Genomic DNA, 15,995 nt, shown 5'->3' on the forward strand with positions numbered 1-15,995 from the left:
TTAATTTGTGTGAAAAAATAAAATTGATAAAAATTATGAAAGGTGGGTATAATTTAATTCATAAATCAAAATATACAAATTAAATTTCTTACTTTCATCCAGAAATTAAGAATTTTAATTTTATTTTCTATTTTTTGATGGACACTTTCGTTAAATTTAGTATACGCTTTTATCTTAATTAGCGGAGTACTCGTACTATGCAAAATAATATTTAATATTTTCAAACTTAATATTATTTTTATTTTAAAATATTCTGATTTTTTTATTTCCATTCAAATTATTTTATTCTATTTAAAAATATGCTAATGATTTAGCTAAAAAATCGAAAAAATTATCAATATCAATATCGAAAAAAATTATGATATGAATTCAAAAAATTATTACTTTCATGAGATTTTTTAAAAATTATTTTTTATTTTTTTATTTAAAGCTTATAAATTCTATTGCATTTAAAAGGCCAATAAACCAAGTACACAACCAATAAATTCAAGGTCAAAAGAGTGATCATATCCAACCACCAACCCAGCCTCCACATAGACCACCAATCCTAGATTGATGCCGCCGACAACCACCACCCACCAACACCTCCATGTCAGCCATGGTTAAAGGGGAAGAAGCACAGAAAATTTCACCCATAGATATGCCCAGAACAATAAAAAATGAAAAGAAAAATATCAAAATAGAGACTTTTTTTGTATTTTTTATCTGTGAATATGATGGTGTACAAACTTAAAAATACTGATTTATATATTAATATATTATTTTTAAATATCAATTATAATTGATCATTTGTTGAAAGTTTCTTATAAATATAAAAGTAATATCTTATTTTATAATATAAATATATTAAATTATATATTAATAATTTTAAAATATTTATTATGTGTAAATATTAGTAATAATAATTTAAATTACATATTTTTATTTTTAATTAAATAAAAATAATTATAAACAATTAAAATTAATAAAATAATCATAAATATTAATAATCGTGTCTCCAGTGTCACTTTACTTTTCAATTCTTAAAATATGACATATGTCATCTAAAAGATTCTTAAAACATGACACATGTCATCTAAAAGAGATGACACATCTCAATTCTAAAAAAAAAACACATGTTAATCTCTTAGGAAAAATGTCTGCTATATATATATATATATATAGATTATGCCATTTGTATGGTTTGCTGTTGTCGGAGCCTCATGTGTCTGATGGTTCTCATACATGCGCATATGTATAGTGAATTCAACTAGCCCGAACGTTGCCGTTTCGGCTTATTACCACTAACCCCCAATCTCGTTCGTGAAGAATTGATAGAAAATTCAGCTGCATTTGAAGCAAGCTAAACTACAGAAATGAAAAATTTACAACAAAACACAACACACCTTTCAAAAATTGCCCATTAGAAGCACAAAACAGACAATCACATACTTTGAAGTCTGTCTGATCAAATTACAATGAGCTACAACACGTTTTGCTTTTTGCAGGAATTTCTTGTCCAGGGCCTGGAATGATGATTTTCTTGCCCGCCAACGATGCAGGGTTGCCATTACTTTGATTTTCACCAGCAGTTAGAGTCTTCTTGTTTACAATGTTAAAAATCTCTGTCAACACAGTCGAGAAGGCATTCTCAACATTGGTAGCTTCCAATGCAGAGGTCTCTAAGAAGAACAATCCTTCTCTTTGGGCAAATTCCTTAGCATCTTCAGTGGGGACCGCCCTCTGGTTCTCAAGATCACATTTATTCCCAATCAGAATTATAACTATGTTCTTGTCAGCATGGCTACGCAGCTCTTCCAGCCAACGTGGTATGTGATCAAATGTTTGACGTTTGGTTATGTCATAAACCAGCATTGCTCCAACAGCACCCCTATAGTATGCACTTGTTACTGCTCTATATCTGCTCATTAAACCACAAGAATACAAAATAAGAAGGAAAAATCTTGATTCTCATAATAAAGAAAGAACAGAAATAATTGATTTTGATATAATATTCATTAAGTACTGGACCTGGGAACCTGAAAGCTCGAATAAAAGAGACTCTGAGTCCTATTTCGGACAGAATTGTAAATAAGAGTCAAATATGAAATATTTGTCTTACTAAGACTCTATAACATGCTCCAAATCCTATTAGGATGAAACTCCGACAAACTACATATATCGGCAACCTCCATGTACGCAGATCTCTGGTTATTTACCATTTTTGACTAAATAGACCCTTAAACCCTTTACTGACTTAAGGGTTAGAGGATTAAAACATCACTTCTTTTATCATTTATAATTGGAATCAACCAAAGGCTGATCAGAAAAAATTTAACCATTAATCCTGACGATGTACAGCTCTCTGGATAGGGACATGTAGAACAAATTTCATAATAATAAAAACCAATGGAATGGCTCAAAAGATGTTAAATACCCACTAAAAAAAATATATATGACCTGTTTAATTATGTGGTAAATAATTGCTCAAATTGCCTGCCAAAAGTTGAACAACAGATTGCTCAAAATATTTTGGAACTCCCAAATTATCATAGGTTTAATAATTGTGTTAAAGTAAGTACTCAATTATACCAAACTAATACACAGAACACTTAAAAAGTGGGCAGGATCTATAAGGAAAACCTCATACATACAATGGATTTGTTATGATGGGATGCACATACGTATAATGCATAATGCTTAAACCCCAACAAGTCCAAAGGTAACTTTAAGCAAGGCAAGTATTTTTCTTGACTTCAATACAAAAGGAAGCTTTTTTCAATCTCAGTATTACAGAAAAGAGCAGACAATTTAAAGCGACAGGCAAGGTGGTTGGGTCAGGGACCAGGGCAGATGTCAAATGTATCAAGAAGAATGAATCACTTGTTGGTTTTTGCACAAAAGTCCAGGTCCTAACAGGTGTCGATATAATCCTGACATGGATCTTCCATCATACATATGCAATTCACTAAAATACGGAAAAAAAAAAGCTATGGAATAATTGATCCTGAAATTCCATAACGTCAGTTTGAAAATCACAAGTCGAAAAGAATAGAATGAAGTCATCATTTAAAATCTGGAACACCGGAATTTGCATTCGGCACATATATCAATCAAATTCTCCAAATCAAACACAGCAGATTTTCCAAATATAAGAAAATCCCATAAATTAATTGTGGTACAGTTTTCTTTATGCATATACAAGAGTAGAGGAGTACCGTTCTTGGCCAGCAGTATCCCAGATCTGGGCTTTGACGCTCTTGTTCTGGATTACCAAGGTTCTAGTCTGGAACTCGACTCCGATAGTAGCCTTAGAGTCTAAGCTGAACTCATTCCTCGCAAATCGAGCTAGTATTTGCGACTTCCCCACCGCCGAATCCCCAATCAGCACCACTTTGAAGACGTAGTCTATCTTCTGGCTAGGATCTCCATACCCACCTCCATTCGCCATTACTACTCTCAAGTCTCAATCTTTCTCTCTAAAGAACCACAGAGCTCAATTTCTCTCTCTACTCAAACGAGAAGAAGGACAAGATCGATCAATCAGCGAAAGGCAAGGCGGAGATCAGAGCCCAGTAGATCTCGCTGGTCTTTAATAGTCTTCTGTGACTCTGAGAAATCGCTTGTGTGCAATAGAAGCCAAAGCCAGAATTTAATCAAGAAGTTCAATCATGTAATGATGTAAAGGAGGAGCAAGAGTAGCAATCTTCTGCGACCATTTTTGTTGTAAACAATAATCAAGCTATCCGACTCTTGCCACGTCAGTGCATTCCTTGTTTCGGAGAAGTACTGGGTGATGTGGCGTTCAGAGATTAGAGCACAAGAGCGATGCACGATGATTGATTAATTAATTAATTAACTAATTAACAATAAAAATGGGAAATGGAAAATGATGGCGGTGTTAACGGCGAGAGAATGTGCAGATGTCCTAGGTGAGCTGTCTGGTCGTTGCAGCCAGCCATGTCAACATTTGACATGTACAGGCCGAATATTAAATGAAACGACACGTCGTCGAAGCAATCAATCAATTTGATAATAATTTTTTTATATCCACAGTTGATCAATAAATAAATAATATATTAATCAAAATAATAATAAATTTTATATTTTTTGAAAACAAAGGAAAACTTAATTAATAATAATTATTTATGAATGTATGGGATTTTGGATATAAATAAACTCAAACTATAGATTATGATAAATTAAGTAAACTTGAAGCTTCAGAAAATTGTAATTGAAAATTGAAAGTTTGAAGATATCATTGCTCATATGATCACTTTTTAAATGATAATGGATACACAGATGAGTATAGCTGCCAAAATTTCATCACCCACTCCCACTATCTAGCTAGGGATCATCCACACTTGATGGGCACTAAGGAATCCCCCATCATTATTCCTTTAAATGGAATAAAAGATGCATTCTTAGTAGAGAAAATAATTTAAATTAAAATTAAATAATAAAAAATATTAAAAAATATTTTTTATTAAAAGTATTTTTGATAAAAAATATTTTACAAATATAAATTATTTTCTATAAATAAATGGAGGCTTATAGATTTATAGTAGCTTAGTTTGTGAAATTTACTTACATTTAAAATTTTTAGTAGTTATGAACATGATTGATAAAAGTTATCTTATAAATATGTTGTTATTGAAATAATTAAAAAGTATTTAAATTATTTTTAAATAATAAATTATGTCTGTACATTTTTTTACTATGATATTATCAAAAAATATATTTTAATCATAATTAAAATATAATTTAATTTTGAATTAAGTAAATATTTTATTAAAAATTAATAGAATGAATTTTTAGATTCATTAAAAATTATTTAAATTACTAAATATTTTATAAAAATTTAAAATTATATGAGAATAACAATAGTAATTTTCTTAACAAATTAGTGTATAAACACATATTTATATTTTGAATTCAGGAGGAGTCAGATTTAGCTTAAAAAAAATTTTATAACCTATACGTGAAGTAATTTGAAAGGCTTAAAAAACGTAGAAATAATGCTCTATTAGAGAAAGGAATTTGTGTTATTTAGCTGAAGGACGCAAGCAGTATTTGGAAAAAAGTCATTTTGTCATTATTATTGCACTTGCTGTCGAGAAAATTATCCTTCTAAAAGTATTATTTAAAAATATTAAATAATAATTTAAAATAATTTTTGATATAATTTTGTCATTAAAATAAGAAAACAACTGTTTTTTAAACTGTTAATATCTTTCCTAGAAATCACTTTTTAAGAATTCAATGCAAATGCGCCCTTTAGAATGGGAATCTGTACGAACTACTATGTAAATTCAGGAATACTTGAGTGTTTGAAACTTGGAATGGGAGTACGCTGAAAATTCAAGCATATTCGTGCTTTAGTTTCTCTATGGATTTTTTGCTGTTTTGGTAAAAGACAGCAGACCTGAGACGAAAGCTTGCCCACATAGCACAAAAGCAAGGAAAACCTGGTATACCATCTTTCTTTGTCAAGATATTCTTTTATGTCAATTTTGATGATTTTTATTCTCTGAATTTTGATGATTTATCTCTCCACTAAATAATATTTTTTATTAAATGAGTGGTTTCTTTTTCAAGTGATATTTAGAATTTCATTTTTATTAATAAAGTAAATATTTTTTAAAAATACTTTTAACTTTTAATAAATCGATTCAATATCAATAATGGATGGTAGAAAATTATTGTGATTATTAAAAAATAATATTTTATTAGAATTTTTTTTATTGAAAAATCTACTGTCAATGTTGACGGTTGAGAATGACAAATATAAAATTGTCCCCCTTGCAAATTGCTTCATTAAATTGCTCGTTAAATTGCGGTTCCGCACGGCACTTATTAAATTGCTTCATCTTTGCAGCCGGTCGATCTCTCTCTCTCGCTGGCTGGCTCAAAATCCCCCATCCTCACATAGTTCTTTTCATAAGATAGCATGGATTCTACGGTTAACGTTCCCAGATGGAAACCAAATCAAAGCCCTGCAGGTAACCCTCCTCAAAACAAGCCTACAGCAACACAAATCAACGAGTTGGAGGTTCAAAGCATTGCTTCCGAGGAAGATGACAACTCGCTTAGCGTGGAATCTGTCCGATTCCCATTTAACATTAGCTTTGCTAGTGATACTCATGATAGTCATCATCTTCCTTTTGCTTCTTCACCATCTCTGAAAAAGATTGAGATGGAAGCAACTACAACTGTTGTTGGGCAAATAAATGATGAGAAACAGCTGCAATTTTCATCCAAGGACAGGAACAACGATGGCATTTTCTGCACATGGAAGGACTTACGGGTTACAGTCGGTGATGGAAAAAATAGCCGCCGGGGAATCCTGCAAGGGCTGACAGGGTATGCTCAGCCGGGGGAGGTGTTGTGTGTGATGGGACCTTCCGGCTGCGGCAAGTCCACTCTTCTGGATGCGCTGGCAGGTGCTATGAATATAATCATAATCATAATCAATTTCGTACCATAATTTTTATTTTCTTATTATGGATTATATATATCTTTTCATGTGGAAATGACACTTGGAACGGTTTATTAATTGCAGGGAGATTAAGTTCCAACACACAGCAAACTGGGGAGATCCTAATTAATGGTCGGAAGGAGACACTTGCCTTCGGAACTTCGGTAAGAAACGCAATCTAATAGAAATTTAATTTATTATTATTTAATTCAAACATGATAGGTCTAAGACATTTACTCTCTTATCTTTTTTCAGTAGAATTTATTACTCCTTTTATATCTTATCGTATTATGCATTGGAAATATTCCTACTTCAACATTTAATTTATTCTCATATATATATTTTTAGTGAAATTTGGAGAAAATATTTATCAACAAATATTTCTATAACCCAACATTATTTTGATAAATTGTTTCAAATGCATATTAAATTTAAAAATTATTTTTATTTTTATATTATTTAAATAAAAAAATTACTTTTTTTTATCTCACTCATCCGTGAAATAGAGTATAATTATTAGATTTATTTATTTATTTTTTTATAAAATTTAATTTCATCAAAATTTTAGATTTTTGCATAAAAATTATAAAAGAAATAATTAAAATATTCTTTGTAAAATACAACACTTTAATCCTAAAATTTAATTTTTATAAATTTATAGATCCATCTCTCAAGTAAATCGAATCAACAAAATTACATTTACAAATTAAATTACAATTAGGAAAACTCAAACTCAAACTCAAACTCCATCTCAACAAACCAATAAATTTAAAATTTAAACAACAAATATAATAAAAAATAAAAAATTATATTTTAGTATAATTAACAATTCAATATCTCTATTTTTAAAAGGGTAATTTACGATTTAGTCCTTAGGTATTACCATTATTAATAAGTCAGTCCCTGTATTTTCAGAAACCTATTAAAACGTCATTATATTTTATTTCCGTCAACGAAATAGTTCTTCCGTCCTATTTTCCGTTAAAATTAGATAAAGGAGGAGAGAGAAAATTTTTAAAATCCAATTTTACCCTCAAATAAAACCATTTATTTAGTCCTTGTATATTGTAATTATTAACAAATTAGTCCTTACATTTTTAAAAATCTATTAAAATATTTTTATTTTTTTTCATATCTATTAAAACGTCCTTATTATTTTTTTCCATCAATGAAATAGTCCCTATCTTTGCTCACATCTATTAAAACATCCTTATCGTTTATTTAAATCAACGAAATAGTCCCTCTTCATCGTTTCTTTCTGTCAACGAAATCGTCTCTCCCTATATTTTTAGAAATATATTAAAACGTCCTTATTGTTTCTTTTTGTCAACGAAATAGTTTCTATCTTTTCTCAGATCTATTAAAACGTCATTATTGTTTCTTTTTATCAACAAAATAGTCCCTATCTTTTCTTTCCTCTTCCTCCTCCTCCTCTTCCTCCTCCTCCTCCTCCTCCTCCTCCTCTGAAAAAAAAGAAGAAGAAGAAGAAGAAGAAGAAGAGAAAGAAGAAAAAGAAGAAGAAGGAGAAGAAGAAGAAGAAGGAGAGAAAGAAGAAAAAGAAGAAGAAGAAGGAGAAGAATGAGAAGAAGAAGAAGAAGATAAAGAAGAAAAAGAAGAAAAAGAAGCAAAAGAAGAAAAAGGAGAAGAAGCAGAAGAAGAAGGAGAAAAAACAGAAGCTGAAGAAGAAAAATGAGAAGAAGCAGAAGAAGAAGAAGCAGAAGAAAAGGAAGAAGAATTGATGAAGAAGAAAAGGAAGGAGGAGGAGGAAAAAAATAATTGGGGGTAATTTAGTCTTTTACTATATTTTCTGCAGCACTTTTTAAATTAAAAATAATTAAAACAAAAAAAAAATAATAAAACTATAAAAATAAAATATTAAAATAAAAATATTTAAAAAATAAATAACATTTTTTTAAAAAAGTGATATCCACTTTCACATTTCACACTTTAATAATTATAATTGCTTCAATATTTCAATATTTGATATTTGGATTTTTATCTACCCGTTTCGGCTTGCCATGATTTCCTTTGTTTCAATTTTTGTATTCTTAAATATAGTATTTTTTTTACAATTAAAAGAATAAATTCTTAAAATTGATAAAAGAATAAGATAGAATAATAAAACCTTAATCGTGTTGAATCTCTTAAAATTAAATAGATCTTTCTGAAATTTAATTTTATAAATTAGATATCTCTAATCTATAATCTAGTGTAAAGGATAAAAAAGAAAGAAATAAAATAAAAAATATGAGTGACTTTTTTTATAAAAATACATATTATTTATAATAGAAAAAATAATCGTTATATATATTTAAATTTATATAAAATTATAACTATCAGATTTAATATTATTTTTTAAATATCAAACTTGCACCACCAACAAAATTTTATAAGTAAAATTTTGAATGACTGTAAAATTTTAATGTTTTCACATCTAAATTCATTTTAGAACACCGTATTATTATGTAGCATTTGGTAGTGAGGCGAAACCGAGCCAAGAAGAGCTCATTGAAATTGCTCTAGGGCTAGAGTTATCTGGGTTGCATTCTTTTGGGCGTTAAGAAAGCGTCGCGGCTTAGCTGATACTTGAGGTTCTGGAACTACCAGATGGGTTCGATGACCGAACCAAAGGACGTGGTGTGGTGTGCACTAGCTGGGCTCCTCAGCTCAAGATCTTAGCTCATGACTCAGTCGGTGGTTTCTTAACTCATTCTGGGTGTAGCTCAGTTGTGGAGGCACTTCAACATGAGAAAGCTCTAATTCTCTTGACATTCTTAGCGGACCAAGGGATAAATGCTAGGGTTTTGGAGGAGAACAACATGGGTTACCCAATACCAAGGAGCGAGTTTGATGGATATTTCTCTAGAGACTCAACATGGGTTACCCAAATCCATGATATACCTCTATTTAATATGTAATAATTTAGTAAGGAGTTGAAATGGTTACTTATTATTATAATAAAATTCTGTTCTTATGAACCATTACTTGAGTACAGTTATCAACTGCTAAAACAGTTAAAATACTAACAGCAAGAAATGCAACTAACGATTGAAGATTTCTGCATGTGGCTGTGGGCAGCTGTATGATATCTCAACTTTAAGCAAGGCCACATCAAATACTCCATATCCTTCAACCTGCACTCCAATAATATCATATTAATCTCTCTTTGTCATATACTTAAATTATATTAACTAATAGAACTCAACAAATTACTAACCATAGGTGCTTCTTCTTCACGAGGAACAATAACTCTTCTTATCCCACCTGGTCGCATGCCTCGAATGCCTTTCTCAAATCCTGCATTTTGTTATTTTCTTTTTATTTCACGAATTCAACCCTAATTACCTAAAAAAAAATAATAATTAATAATAAGAATTCAATATGGATAAAAATTCAAAATTCAACCTCGACCAAATCGATGCCAGCACAGGTGAACTTCTTCGGGAATCTGTCTAACGCATTGGTTTGAACTCGCTTATGATGTTCATCATACAGGCCTGTAGAAGATTGACAAATTTGCAGAATACTAATTGAGAATTTGTCAAATTCTCTCATGCAAGAATTTAATTTTGAATGATTATAAATTTTTGATAAACTCTAAAATTGATATTTTTGTTAGATGGGTTCGTTGTAATATTATTCTAACTGCTCATATTTTGGCTAAAAAATCTATTAGATATAATCATTTTTCTGTTTGAGATGATATTTCTCTTTATTTGATAAAATTTTATTAATATAATAAGTAATTTTATTTAAAAAAATGTAGTTTAATATATTTTTTGGTAAAATTTTATATTTTAATTTGCAATATTAGTTTTTTATTTTTATATCATTAATAAAGAAAGATTTTTCCTTTTTTTAATATTATTAAATATTATTAATAAATTGTTTTATATCATTAATAAAATAAAAGTTTTTCTTTCTCTAATATCATTAAATATCAGCGAAAAGCTACATTTTAATTTTTGTATTTTTAAATTTAAATTTTAAAATTTTATTTGATTAATAAATAATTTTTTCTTTGATTAATAAATAATTTTTTATTTAAAATTTAAAATTTTATTTGATTAATAACTATTGATTGTATTAATAAAATTTCATCAAATAAAGAGGGATATTATTCCAAATAGAGAGACGATTATGTCTAATAGATTCTCTAACCAAAATATAAGTAACTAGAGTAGTATTATGACTTTTGCCAAATAAGGAGAATTACCTATTATGTGCTGTCAAATTAGTATTTTTAAAATTGCTAGTTGATGCCAATTCGCCATAAATTCCAGTGGAGCAGAATTGCAGGAATCACGCAGCCACAGACTTGTCGGTCTCTAGTTCTGACGAACAGGTTCTATGAGGAAATCACCCGAACCAAACTTGATATTTTCTTTCTTCAACATCAGCCGCAAGTCATAGAAAACCTCTGCATGACCCAGTTTCCCACATAGATAGCAAAAAATACACAGTACCATCATCTTGAAAAAATTTCTTCCGCTGTTTCAAAGGGTGTCGAATGTTCAAACAAATTTTAACTCTCATAGGGCCCAACGACATAGTTGAAGCATTTTTCATACCATACTTTTGTATCTCATTTTAAACAAGTAGGAATCGATTGTATAACCAAGAACCCCAATTCCCTATATTTTCAAAATCAACATTATTAAAAAACCGAAACAAATATCTTTTTACCTCTAATTCCATAATGGATACCCCTCTAAAGGATACCATAAATCTGGCAAAAAGGTCTGCATATTCTGAAAATTGATTGGATTATATGTGAGAAACATTCTCACTATATAAAAATCATAAGTGACTATCGGAATATTTATAGAGCTCTTAATAGGGACAACAATATCTTTTTCTTCATCGATAGTCAATTGATGCAGATCGTCTTTTATGGGAAGGAGAAAAAAAAAGTTAGGTTTAAGAAAGAGGAAAAGGTAAGAGTATCGAGTCACAGAAGGACCACAGAGAGAAACTTGCATCGAAAATATATCAAATCAAATCTAAATATCAATTATATTGAACCTCATCATAGTTTATAATTTATTTCAAACTAAAATCCATGATATACCTCTATTTAATGTGTAGTATAAATATAAAATTTGTTAATTTTAAAAATAATTTAATAAGGAGTTGAAATGGTTACTTCTTATTATAGTAAAATTCTGTTCTTGTGAACCATTACTCGAGTACAGCTATCAACTGCTAAAACAGTTAAAATACTAACAGCAATATTTGCAACTAAAGATTGAAGATTTCTGCATGTGGCTGTGGGCAGCTGCTTGATATCTCAACTTTAAGCAAGGCCACATCAAATACTCCATATCCGTCAACCTGCACTCCAATAATATCATATTAATCTTTCTTTGTCATATACTTAAATTATATTAACTAATACAACTCAACAAATTCCTAACCATAGGTGGTTCTTCTTCACGAGGAACAATAACTCTTCTTATCCCACCTGGTCGCATGCCTCGAATGCCTTCCTCAAATCCTGCATTTTATCATTTTCTTTTTATTTCATGAATTCAATGCTAATTACCTAAAAATAATAAATAAGAATTCAATATGGATGAAAATTCAAAATTCAACCTCGACCAAATCGATGCCAGCAGACGTGAACTTCTTCGGGAGATCTGTCTAACGCATTGGTTTGAACTCGTTTATGATGTTCATCATACAGATCATAGTGGAAAGTCACCTGTAGAAGATTGACAAATTTGCAGAATACTAATCAAAAGCTTCCGCTTTAAGACAACACGTAAATCTAAAGACAAATTGGAATCAATCGCTGTAAAAAAAAAAATTGAAAGAAGAAAGTGGTGAAATGACCTTGAGGTTATTAGCGATTAAAGGCTGGCCTCTGCCAAGGACAATATCCTTGTATCTTATCAGCTTTAATTCGTGATGACTTTTGTAGTCAAGAACCTCCACCAGCTTCCCTTTAATTATACACGATGGTTAAACTAATAACAAGCTGTTGATTGAATGAAAATATTTCAAAATCAAAAGAAAATTCCAACCTTCATCATCGAATGGGAATTTAACAATTGCAGACGATAAAATTGGTGGTGAGATAGAGAAGTCTGCATGCAAGCTTTTTTCTAGCGAAGGCACAAATGCTTGGCATGAAGCAAGAGATATAGCATCTGCAGACCACCTGATATCATAATCAATAATTATTATATACTGTTCGATGTCCGACGGTTGCGTGTAATAATTTTTTAAAATTTAGAATTTTTTTTTACCTGTAATGATCTTCCTGGCTGATGTTGGAGTCCATGCAAATCGATTCGGCTTCATAACATCTAATCTCTTCATATTTTAAAATTTAATTAAAATATTTTAACACCTAATCTCTTTATATTATTAAAAATAATATATTATTATTATTAACCTTAATTAGAATATTAAAAATAATATATTATTAAAAATAATATATTATTATTTTATTATTAAAAATAATATATTAAAAATAATATATTATATTATTAAAAATATTTTATAAAAATAATTAAAATATTTTAACCTTAATTAGAATATAATCTCTTTATATTATTAAATATATTAAAAATAATATTTTAACCTTAATATGATCTAATATATTATTAAAAATTAAAATTAAATAATAAAAAATAAATTATTTTTTTTAAAAAACATTTTTTATAATTTTTTTTTAAATTTAAATTATTTTTTACAAATAAAGAAAATTTATTATTAGTATAGTCCTTTATTTAATTTAATTAGCGGACTACATTTTTTTTTAGCTTATTTAATTTAAAAAATTTATTATTTAACTTTTATATCGTCAAAAATTTTATTAATTAATTTTTTATCTTAAAAAATATATTAAAATCTTTCATATTGAAAATATTTTAATTTTTTTTATAATATTTAATAAATAAAAAATAATCGAATAAAAGTAAGCAACTAATTAATAGAACTTTAGTTATTATATTAGTTTTATTTTTTGAAATATAGTTATTTTATTAATTTTAATTATTAAATATTATAAAAATAAAATAATAAATAGAAATTAATTAATAAATTTTTTTATAATATAAAATTTAAATAATAATTTTTCTTAAAAAAGTCAAAATTAAAAAAAGTGTTACTCTGATCACAAAAATAATCTATCGTCTTTTTCATTTATCTTAGGTTACTTTTTTTTAAATAATAATTTATTAATAATTTCAAAATATTTATTTAGAGTAGGTATATTTTGAAAAAGTAAATTTTTTTAATTTTAAAAATAATTTAATTATCAAATAATATAAAAGGAGAATATATTAAAAAATTAATATAAATTTTATCTTATTTTCTTTATCAATAAAAACATAGTAAATATAAATATTTGTTGGTAGGAGAATAGAGAAGAAGAGGGAATACCTTGGGGTTGCGGCTCCCGTTTTGGCCTTTTATCGGCTGAAGGGTGAAGCGTACAGAAATCAGACTTATTAGATACCATTTTCTAATAATGTTTTGTGCCACGTAAACATAATCCTAAATTAAATAATTTATGAATGATATCATTCCATATATAATGCTAATAAGCGTTCAATACCCGCTCAATTAATTTAAACTTATGTTGAATAAATTAAAAATTAAAAATTAAAAATTTATTTAAATTAAATTAAATCACACAAATTTAATTCAGTTATTTAGATATTTTTATGAATTTTTTTAAAAAAAATCATTCTATTAAATATTACTTTTAGTATTATAAAATTTAATTTATTTTAATATATTTCAGTTTATTGTCAAGGATAATGAAGTACTTTTCCAATATAACAATCAAAGACAAACTCATACGTTAATAATTAACTCATATTAAATTTTTAATATAATTTTTATACAAATTATTTAAATAGTCGACATTTAATATAATTTTAAATCTGATAATTACATATAAATATAATGAGTATTAAACAGTTACTTTTAATTATAATTATAGTTAAATTATATAAGATAATAATTTATAGCTGATGTCTTAAATATATTTATATAGCAGTGTTAATATTTAAAATTAAAATTTTGATTAAGTTTTAAACTCAACATTTTAAAATAAAATCCAAGTTAAATTTAAACTCCATATTATGGTTTGATTAATCTAAAAAAATAAATATGGTCATAATAAAATATCAGATAAAAATAGAGCCAATAGAATTCAATTTAAATTAAAAAATTAATTAAATTAAATTAATTTAAAATTTTAATTTAAGTTTTATTATTTTAATTTAGTTTGATTTTTAATTTTAAAAATTTTAGTTATTTTAATAAAAAAATTAAAAAAATTAAATTAAAACTATTAGTGATAATAATATATTATTTTTAATAATATAGAAATATTAATTTGTATTTAAAATATTTTAATTAAATTTTAAAATATTAAAAATTATATTAAAAAGTTTAAATTAAATTAAATCAATTAAATTTAGTTCAGTTTTTAACTAAAATTAATTTAATTTAATTTTAATAAGTAATAATTAAATCAAACCAACTGAATTTTTAAAAATTTAATATCAAGTAAATAAATAAAAGAGAAGAAATTAGACAGAAAGCAGTGTACCTGATGTTTTCGGAGCGTGTTCAAATCTGCCTGAAGGGGAAAAGGATTAGACAACATTTCCTTAAGATATTAATTAGGGATTTAATTAGCTGAGCCTAAGCATTAATTTTATTTACATCTAAATCAAATTTATTTTCTCTAGTTATTAATGTTTCTAAATAAATTAATATATAAATAGTATTTCTTCCGTTTTATAATTTTAATATCTGTTGTGTATAAAATTTATTAGTTAATAATTTAATTTTAAAAATATATTAAAATATTATCTGATTTTAAAAAATTCAGTAACTAATTTCTCTTTCAATACTGTTTATTAATTTAATAAAAAATTAATTAATGAAGCTTATTATACTTAAATAGTAAAAATTAATAAAAAAATTAATTAATAAATTTCTTAAATTTTAAATATATTTTTTAAAATTAAAAAATAAAATAATAAAATTTTCTATATTAGAATGATTAAATAATACATTTTTTTTAAAAATTAAGAAACAGAAGTGGGATTATGCACTACTTCCAAAATTTGAGAGAGATTGAGAGAGAGGATACGTTTTATGCCGGCGAGGGAAGTAGAGAACATCATCAGCATAGTTACGAACAGGATTAAATTTCCGGCAGTCGTGCGCTTGAAGGAGATCGTCGCTGAGATCGGACTCGGCATGGCTACTTTTCAGAATCGATGTATGTTTCCGCTTTCTGGTTTGAGTTTCTTTGCTCCCTGATTAACTTCACCTTCTCTGTCTAGTCTTCCCACAATCACAACTCTACACTTTAAATAAGAGTCAATATTATTATTTTATTACTGTGATTTCATGAAATCAATTATTTTTTTTTATTTTAAAAATAAGTTAGGTGGTATCAATTTATTTTGTACATTGCCCTTCTATTTTTCTTTTTAAATAAAATGAGTGATTGTATTAATAAAATTTCATCAAATAAAGAGATATCACCGTAAATAGGGAGAGA

At 27.4% G+C, this 15,995-nt stretch overlaps 3 protein-coding genes across 7 annotated transcripts; 1 reads left to right on the plus strand and 2 right to left on the minus strand.

Moving 5' to 3' along the window:
• Positions 1-1,310: 1,310 nt before the first annotated feature.
• Positions 1,311-3,639, minus strand: LOC110628549 (ras-related protein Rab11D). The gene is made up of 2 exons (XM_021775272.2): positions 3,198-3,639; positions 1,311-1,900 (listed from the first exon to the last, which is right to left on the minus strand). The coding sequence occupies exons 1-2, from the start codon at positions 3,428-3,430 to the stop codon at positions 1,453-1,455; spliced, it is 681 nt and encodes a 226-aa protein (XP_021630964.1). The 5' UTR covers positions 3,431-3,639; the 3' UTR covers positions 1,311-1,452.
• A 2,170-nt stretch (positions 3,640-5,809) lies between these two features.
• On the plus strand, positions 5,810-9,358 carry LOC110628550 (ABC transporter G family member 18). Of its 3 annotated transcripts, none has more exons than XM_021775273.2 (3): positions 5,810-6,422; positions 6,542-6,621; positions 9,065-9,358. In XM_021775273.2, exons 1-3 carry the CDS (start codon positions 5,930-5,932, stop codon positions 9,134-9,136), a joined length of 645 nt encoding a protein of 214 aa, XP_021630965.1. In that variant the 5' UTR covers positions 5,810-5,929; the 3' UTR covers positions 9,137-9,358. The 3 variants fall into 3 exon arrangements, with proteins under 3 accessions (XP_021630965.1, XP_021630967.1, XP_021630966.1); XM_021775275.2 differs by having other exon boundaries at positions 5,811-6,422; positions 8,907-9,354; XM_021775274.2 differs by having other exon boundaries at positions 5,811-6,422; positions 8,927-9,354.
• A 28-nt stretch (positions 9,359-9,386) lies between these two features.
• On the minus strand, positions 9,387-15,778 carry LOC110628548. 3 transcript variants are annotated; one of them, XM_043949063.1, is made up of 9 exons: positions 15,579-15,778; positions 15,030-15,059; positions 13,850-13,885; positions 12,709-12,775; positions 12,484-12,620; positions 12,293-12,402; positions 12,053-12,161; positions 9,675-9,754; positions 9,387-9,591 (listed from the first exon to the last, which is right to left on the minus strand). In XM_043949063.1, the coding sequence occupies exons 1-9, from the start codon at positions 15,688-15,690 to the stop codon at positions 9,499-9,501; spliced, it is 774 nt and encodes a 257-aa protein (XP_043804998.1). In that variant the 5' UTR covers positions 15,691-15,778; the 3' UTR covers positions 9,387-9,498. The 3 variants fall into 3 exon arrangements, with proteins under 3 accessions (XP_043804998.1, XP_021630961.1, XP_021630963.1); XM_021775269.2 differs by lacking the exon at positions 9,675-9,754 and adding an exon at positions 11,875-11,954; XM_021775271.2 differs by lacking the exons at positions 9,387-9,591; positions 9,675-9,754 and adding exons at positions 11,586-11,791; positions 11,875-11,954.
• Positions 15,779-15,995: the final 217 nt, after the last annotated feature.

This window comes from Manihot esculenta, chromosome 12, assembly GCF_001659605.2.
Source record: "Manihot esculenta cultivar AM560-2 chromosome 12, M.esculenta_v8, whole genome shotgun sequence".
Lineage (NCBI taxonomy): Eukaryota > Viridiplantae > Streptophyta > Magnoliopsida > Malpighiales > Euphorbiaceae > Manihot > Manihot esculenta.